The 6,545-nt window shown below is 44.2% G+C and overlaps 1 protein-coding gene and 1 pseudogene across 1 annotated transcript; both read right to left on the bottom strand.

Annotated features, from left to right (window-relative positions):
• Nucleotides 1-1,331: 1,331 nt before the first annotated feature.
• On the bottom strand, nt 1,332-1,715 carry LOC144256933 (eukaryotic translation initiation factor 4E-binding protein 2 pseudogene; annotated as a pseudogene).
• A 3,460-nt stretch (nt 1,716-5,175) lies between these two features.
• LOC144256921 (olfactory receptor 14K1-like) lies at nt 5,176-6,109 on the bottom strand. Its single transcript, XM_077802788.1, has 2 exons — nt 5,639-6,109; nt 5,176-5,556 (listed from the first exon to the last, which is right to left on the bottom strand). Exons 1-2 carry the CDS (start codon nt 6,107-6,109, stop codon nt 5,176-5,178), a joined length of 852 nt encoding a protein of 283 aa, XP_077658914.1.
• Between the last annotated feature and the right edge of the window lie 436 nt (nt 6,110-6,545).

Genomic DNA, 6,545 nt, shown 5'->3' with positions numbered 1-6,545 from the left:
CCTCTTAAAAATAAAAGGTCACTCCTCATTTAAGAGGAGTGACAGATATTATCAGATACCAACACTTGAGGTATCTTTGATGTATATTTGAAAGATGGCCTGGTAGAGGAAAGGGAAGGAGGGAGGGAGGAGGGAGGGAGGGAAGGAGGGAGGGAGGGAGGGAAGGGAAGTGAAAATTCAGAGTATGATGGGAATGGTTTAAAAAAAAAAAAGGAACACATTTTTAAGCCCATGCTTATTTATCCCAGCAGCCAAACAAGGCAGATCCAAACAGGAAAAATATGTAGTTCTTTTCTAAGAACATTCTGAAAGTCAACTTTAAACTCAAAATAGAAGAAACTGAAATCTGAGACAACAAATATCACAATGTTGATTGGATTTTAAAACAGCTGACTACTAAAACTGGGTACTGAAATGGTTCAACAGTCTTCAGAGGTCATTCTTAGGCATTATCTGGCAGAATACTAGGATTAGTCCTTACCCACCATGTGGAGACCAAAGTGCCTCAATTCCTTCTTATGAACCTGCTCTGGGAGCAGAAAAAAATCATGTGGAGATCTCACAATTCAGAGAACTCTGCCAGCAACAAGACTCAAGCAGGGAGGAATGGCAGAAGAATGGTAAAGTACACCTGGTTACCAAGGACTCCCTTCAGTGGTAAAGATTAAAAGTATCTGCACAAATTTATTTGCACTAAGTAAAGGAATGGGAAGACGAACTATAATACCAAAGACAGAAGATACTCCTCCCAGAGGAAGGAGGGGAAGTAGACTTCAGAACAGCGTCAGGGGGTACTGCTATCAGAGTTGCACAAACTGTCCCTAAGGACAAACAACTCAGACTCAAAAGAGAAAGCAGCCCTCTTTGTAATTTCCCCATTCTGGATCTAAAGACCCCCAAACCCAGCACTAAACAAGTAGGATTCAAGGAAGAGAGACAAAGAAAAGAACACAAATAATGATCAACCAGCCAAATCTCTGTATCCCAGAAATCCCAGCTGGTAGAGTGAGACTTGATTTAGAATAAATCTGAAGTGGAGAGTGGTTTCAATAGAGAAATGACCAGTGAAGCCACAGTTAGTTTTCCTCTATGGACTGCTTAGTTCTAAGGAAACACCCCAAGGGCCTTCAAGCTAATCTAACTGGGCAGGGATAGGAAAGGGAGGAGAAATGGTCAGATGAATCTCATCTTCCCATCATTTGGCACAGAGGAGAAGGGAGAGGTGGAGATGCATTGGGGATGCTGGTGCTGCCTCTGTGTCTCTTCACTGTTGATCCTACAGCCAGATCAGGTACACATAGGCATTGGTGTTGCTGCTTTTCTTCTCCTCCTCACAGGGAAGTTAGATGTCCATCAAACTGATGCTCAAACTGAGCATCATCCCCAACTGTATGCTTCCTGTCATGATTGTTCAAGTTGTTCAAATTGTTTACTTCTACTTTGGAGTCTTCAATTAAGGTGCCAGGGCTAGTGACTCCTGGGATATTGGGCAGATGGCAGGGTGGGGTCTGAGCCATGGGAGAATTGAATTGATCCAAAAGAAACTTCCTATCATAAATGATTCGAGTTCCTCCCGGCGTGGTGGAGAAGAGCGTCCCCCCAGGCATGGTGCAATAGTCATGAGGTAGCTGCGCGGCATCGCTAATGGGCACGGTGCGGGTAGGGATGGCACGGCTCTGGCTGGGCTGGTGGCCGCTGCCGGCGGACGAGGACATGGCTCTGGGCGCGGGCTCTAGGCTTTGTCCGCCGGCGGGCAGGCGGGCGGCGGCGTCGTGCCCGGAAGGCTCCGGCTGCTCAGGTAGGCGACAAGGCGCGCTGGGCTAGCTCCTCCGTCGCTTTCTCTCGCTCTCTTGTCCCGCTTCGCTCCCGCCGCCGCCCTCTCAGCCGCCCTCGCCGCGCCGCCGCCCTCGCCGCCGCCGCCGCCCTCGCCGCCGCCGCCGCCCTCGCCGCCGCCGCCGCCCTCGCCGCCGCCGCCGCCCTCGCCGCCGCCGCCGCCGCCGCCCTCGCCGCCGCCGCCTGGTCCTCTGGCCTCCGCCTGCAGCCTCAGCAGCAGCGGCAGCAGCGGCGACGACGACGACCGGAAGCGGGCCCGAAAACAGTTTTAAAGAAACAATGTTTATTTGGAGGCTCATGCTTTTAAAGGTCTCAGTCCACAGATGGCCAGCCATTCCTTGGGGCCTGTGTGGGGCAGAACTTTGTGGCAGAAGTGAGAGGCAGAGGAAAGCAGCTGGGGACATGGAGCCAAGAAGCAGAGAGGGATTCCCTTCACTACAGACAACTTATGTGCCCCAAAGGCATGCCCCAGTGACCTACCACACCCCATCTGCCCACAGCTACCACCAAGTTAATCCCAACAAGGGATTAGTTTCAGGCTCTCATAACACAATCATTTCACCTCTAAACTCTTTTGCATTACTTCACACATGAGCTTTTTGGAGACGTCTCATATATGGGCTGACAGGTTTGCAGGTCTCAGTCCACGGAAGATCCAATTCATAGCTCTGGGCTGGAAGTCAGGGGCACATCATGGTGGGAGGGTGTGGAGGAGGAAGGCAGCTCAGGACATGGCACCAGGAAGCAGAGAGAACTCTGCTTGCCAGGGACAAAATACATGTCCCAAAGGCATGTTCCTAGTGACCCACCTCCTCCAGACACACCCTACCTGGTTATAGTTACCACCCAATTAATCCATTCAAGTGGATTAATGCACTGATTAGGTTGAAGCTCTCATAAGCCAGTCACTTCACCTCTTAACTTTCTCGCTTTGTCTCACACATGAGCTTTTGTTGATGCCTTATATCTAAACCACACCAATATGCAACCAGCCCATGTGCTGATCAATAGATAAATGGATTAAGAAAATGTGGTATATATGCAAAATGGAGTTTTACTCAGCCATAAAGAAGAATGAAGTTGTAGCATTTGCCAGTCAATGGATGGAACTGAAGACATCATGATAAATGAAATAAGCCAGACTCAGAAAATCAAGGGTTGAAAGATTTTTCTCATATGCTGAAGCAAGGGAAAGATAAGGGGGAAAAAAGGAAGGGATAGATAGATAACAGGATGGTATAGGGAAGATCAATGGAGAGAGGTTGAAGGGGAGGGAGGAGGGTGAAATGCAGAACGCATTTGGCAATATTCCCTATGTGCATGTATCGATACACCCCAGTGGATTCCATATTTATGTAGATCTATCAATGAAAAATTTAAATATATGTAAATAAGTGGAGATTCATCAGTAGTGTAGAAGGAAATAGTGTGAGGGAGGAGGGGAAGTGAGGCACTGGGGATGGAAATGGAGGGAAAAAATGTAGTGTTTTGAATCCTGTACCTTTGTTGTGCCTCTTAAAGTAAGAGTTCTGAATTGTTTCAAGATTTTTTTGGATGTTTGAAGTCCCTTTTCATAGTAAAAATAAAATTTAAGGATAAGAATATAATTGTCTTCAAAATATATTTGGAATTTTGAGTTTTTCCACATAACTAATCCTTCCAGGTAAGCTGTTACCAGCCCCTCAGTGAATGCCAGAAGTCACATAGAGCAATCCACCTGGTCTGTTATGGGCTTTCCTAGACATAAATGCCTAGGATAAAGTTTAATTTACAAATTAGGAACAGTGAGAGGTTAATATGCAATAATATTAGAAATAAAAAATTATGACTACAAATACTGTTAGAAAATTTATTTTAATTCTGTGCACTGTTTATTTCTACAATTTTCCATTTGTTGTTTTCTTACTCTCATTGACTGCAAGTAACTGAACTGGCAGAAAGCAAAATCACAGGTAAGGGGTGATTCTTGACAAGATGTGGAAACCTGTAAATAGAGACTGCTTGTTGTTTTCCTTTTTAACGTGAATATTTTTATCTTTCTTGTCTTATTACCTTGACTAGAACTCAAAAACAAGGCAATCTATGGCCAAGTTGAATGCTAACTTCATCTCCTTCCCTCTGCTTGAAGAATTTCAAGGGCTGTCTGACCTGGTAGTGGTGGGAGACATAGGTGTTGTGAAATTGCCTTTCCCTCTCTTTACAATTTCATATTTTAAATAAAAAATTTCAGTAAATTTTTAATCCTCACAGTAAAAATTTATTTTAATTTATATTCCTAAATATATAAAAGAAGATTATAAACAATGATAAAATACATTGGGGAAATAGATGCAAAATAACCAGCAGCCAAAAATACTAATCTTGACAAATGGAAAAACAACAGTAACAACAAAAACAGGAATTCAAAGATTGGTAAGTTGAAGAAATGCAAGCAAGTTTGGTGTTTTATAATATTTCAAATACATAATTTATGAAATTATAAAGCTAAAATAACAAAATAAAAATGTTTATATTTTAATATTTGAAATATGAAATACAACATGAAAATGGAAATCAATGATAAATTTTGTGCCATTTTGTGAAAATTTTGAGGATTATAATGTGTTTGTTCCCAATCTTCATCAACTTTTACTAAGACTTAGCATCTATATCTATGCTTATGCCAGAAATTCCGATTCAAAGGCATTTATGGGGGGAAAGATTTTGTTTGTAGTTGTTTTACATTTCTGTAGTCATAACCCTCACCAGTTGCTTATCTTAGAATAAATCTTCATTATTCTACAGACCAAGATCATTCTGGCTGGAGTCTTGGGAGCTGGCAGGGCTGCATTTCTTTGGGAGTCTGCAGGACAGACTTTTCCGTCCCCAAAAGTTCCCTTCACGCTGCAGCACAGGACAGTCCAGCCTCAGTGACAGCGAGGTCAGACCACTCTCCCACAGTCAGTCCTTCTCTGAGGAACATCTTAGTCTGCATTTCTGAGGGTTGAGGTGATTAGATTGGGACCACCAGCCACCCCAAACCCTTTAACCTAGTCACGTCTGCAGGAACTGTGTCAACAGTTTCTGAGGAGCTGGTCATTCAGAAACCTGCCCAGTATCATGGATGTTCTGATCATATGGATATGCTCTAAGGAAGAAACGATTGATGATTCTAAGATAATCATTGATGATCATGGTCATGAACCTATAAACCTCATTCTAAATAAAATACACATGTATACAAACCAAAATATTCAGTTATTTACCTTATATCAAAATGAACCATATACCATAAACCCCACAAAACAATTCATAAAGATGTTTAATTGATCCTTTCTAGAGAATAGTCCTATTGTTTTCCCCCTAATACTTATGACACAGTTTCCATAGAATCTTCCACAGAGAAGCTTTGACGTCCTTGTTCCTCAGGCTGTATATCACAGGGTTCAAAGATGGATGCATCACGGAATAGAGAACAGACACCAGAAAGTCCACAGGATGTGGGGATTCAGGCACTGGCTTCAAATAGGCAGTGACGCCTGTCACAAAAAATGTGGTCACCACTATGAGATGGGGTGTGCAGGTGGAGAAGGCTCTTGACCGTCCTTGTGAGGATGGCATTCTTGTGACAGTTTTGAAAATGTACACATATGAAAATCCAATGGACACAACACAGAAAAGTGCATATATGACCCCAAAGACCACACTAACATCAATGGTGACATGTGACTTTGAGCAAGAAATCTTTAGCAGAGAGGGGACATCACAGAAAAATTGTGGGAGTTTTCTGGAGCCACAGAGAGATAAAGAGAAAGTTCCTGCAGACCCTGAAGATGCCTCCAAGGAACCAGGAGACAGCTACCATTCGTACACACAGCCCCTTGTTCATGATGATGTCATAGTGCAGGGGGTGGCAGATGGCCACATAGCTGTCATAGGACATGGCCGTGAGGGTGAAAAGCTCAGCCCCAGCAAACTGAATCACCAACCAGACCTGTGAGACACATCCTGAGAAAGAGATGGTGCTCCTGTGGCACAAGGAGCTCACAATGAATTTGGGGACAGTGACTGAGACAAGGCAAGCATCCAGGAGGGACAAGTTCTTCAGGAAGAAGTACATGGGGGTGTGGAGACACTGGTCCACGGTGACCAGGACAATGATGAGAAGGTTCCCCACCAGTGCCACCAGGTAAATCAGCAAGAACAGGAAGCCATGTGCAAGCTGGAGCTCCTGGGCCTCGGAGAATAGTGTGAGGTATAACTCCATCCCCACCGTGTGGTTGGCTGTGGACGCCATGCTATGGATCTGATGGAGGGGAGGGAAGGGCGGACGCGTGACAGGTTCCCACTGAGCCTTGCTCTGGACCAACAGTGTGTGCTCACCGCTGGTGCAGGGTCCAGCTCTGCTCTGCGATAACGCTTGCACCCACAGCTCTCCTGACACACTAGGCTCAATGACCTGCTCAGCTCCACTCCCGATGGGCGTCACCGCAACGCCGAGAAGGCAGATCAGGGAGAAAACTGAAAAAAATGAAAGTTGGAGACTTTACATATCTAATTTCTAATTAAATTAAATTAAATTCTAATTATCATTCCTGAATTTCTAAGTAAAATTTTTGGAATAAGCCAGTGAACTTGTAAAGCAGCTCAAAGAGGGCATACCCATTGAATCATATTGAAATAATCCTGTTTTTAATACTCAGTAATATATTCATAGAGAGTAAACAGAGTTT

Source organism: Urocitellus parryii, chromosome 1 (genome assembly GCF_045843805.1).
Source record: "Urocitellus parryii isolate mUroPar1 chromosome 1, mUroPar1.hap1, whole genome shotgun sequence".
Classification (NCBI taxonomy): Eukaryota; Metazoa; Chordata; class Mammalia; order Rodentia; family Sciuridae; genus Urocitellus; species Urocitellus parryii.
This window is presented reverse-complemented; position numbering and strand designations above follow the sequence as displayed.

Bases quoted from the DNA above. Each gene is read 5' to 3' on its own strand.
- LOC144256921 (XM_077802788.1), bottom strand. From the start codon at position 6,109: ATGGCGTCCACAGCCAACCACACGGTGGGGATGGAGTTATACCTCACA. The intron at 5,557-5,638 runs GTCTGCAGGAAC...TCTCTGCTAAAG, and splicing joins TCCTTGGAGGCATCTTCAGG to ATTTCTTGCTCAAAGTCACA.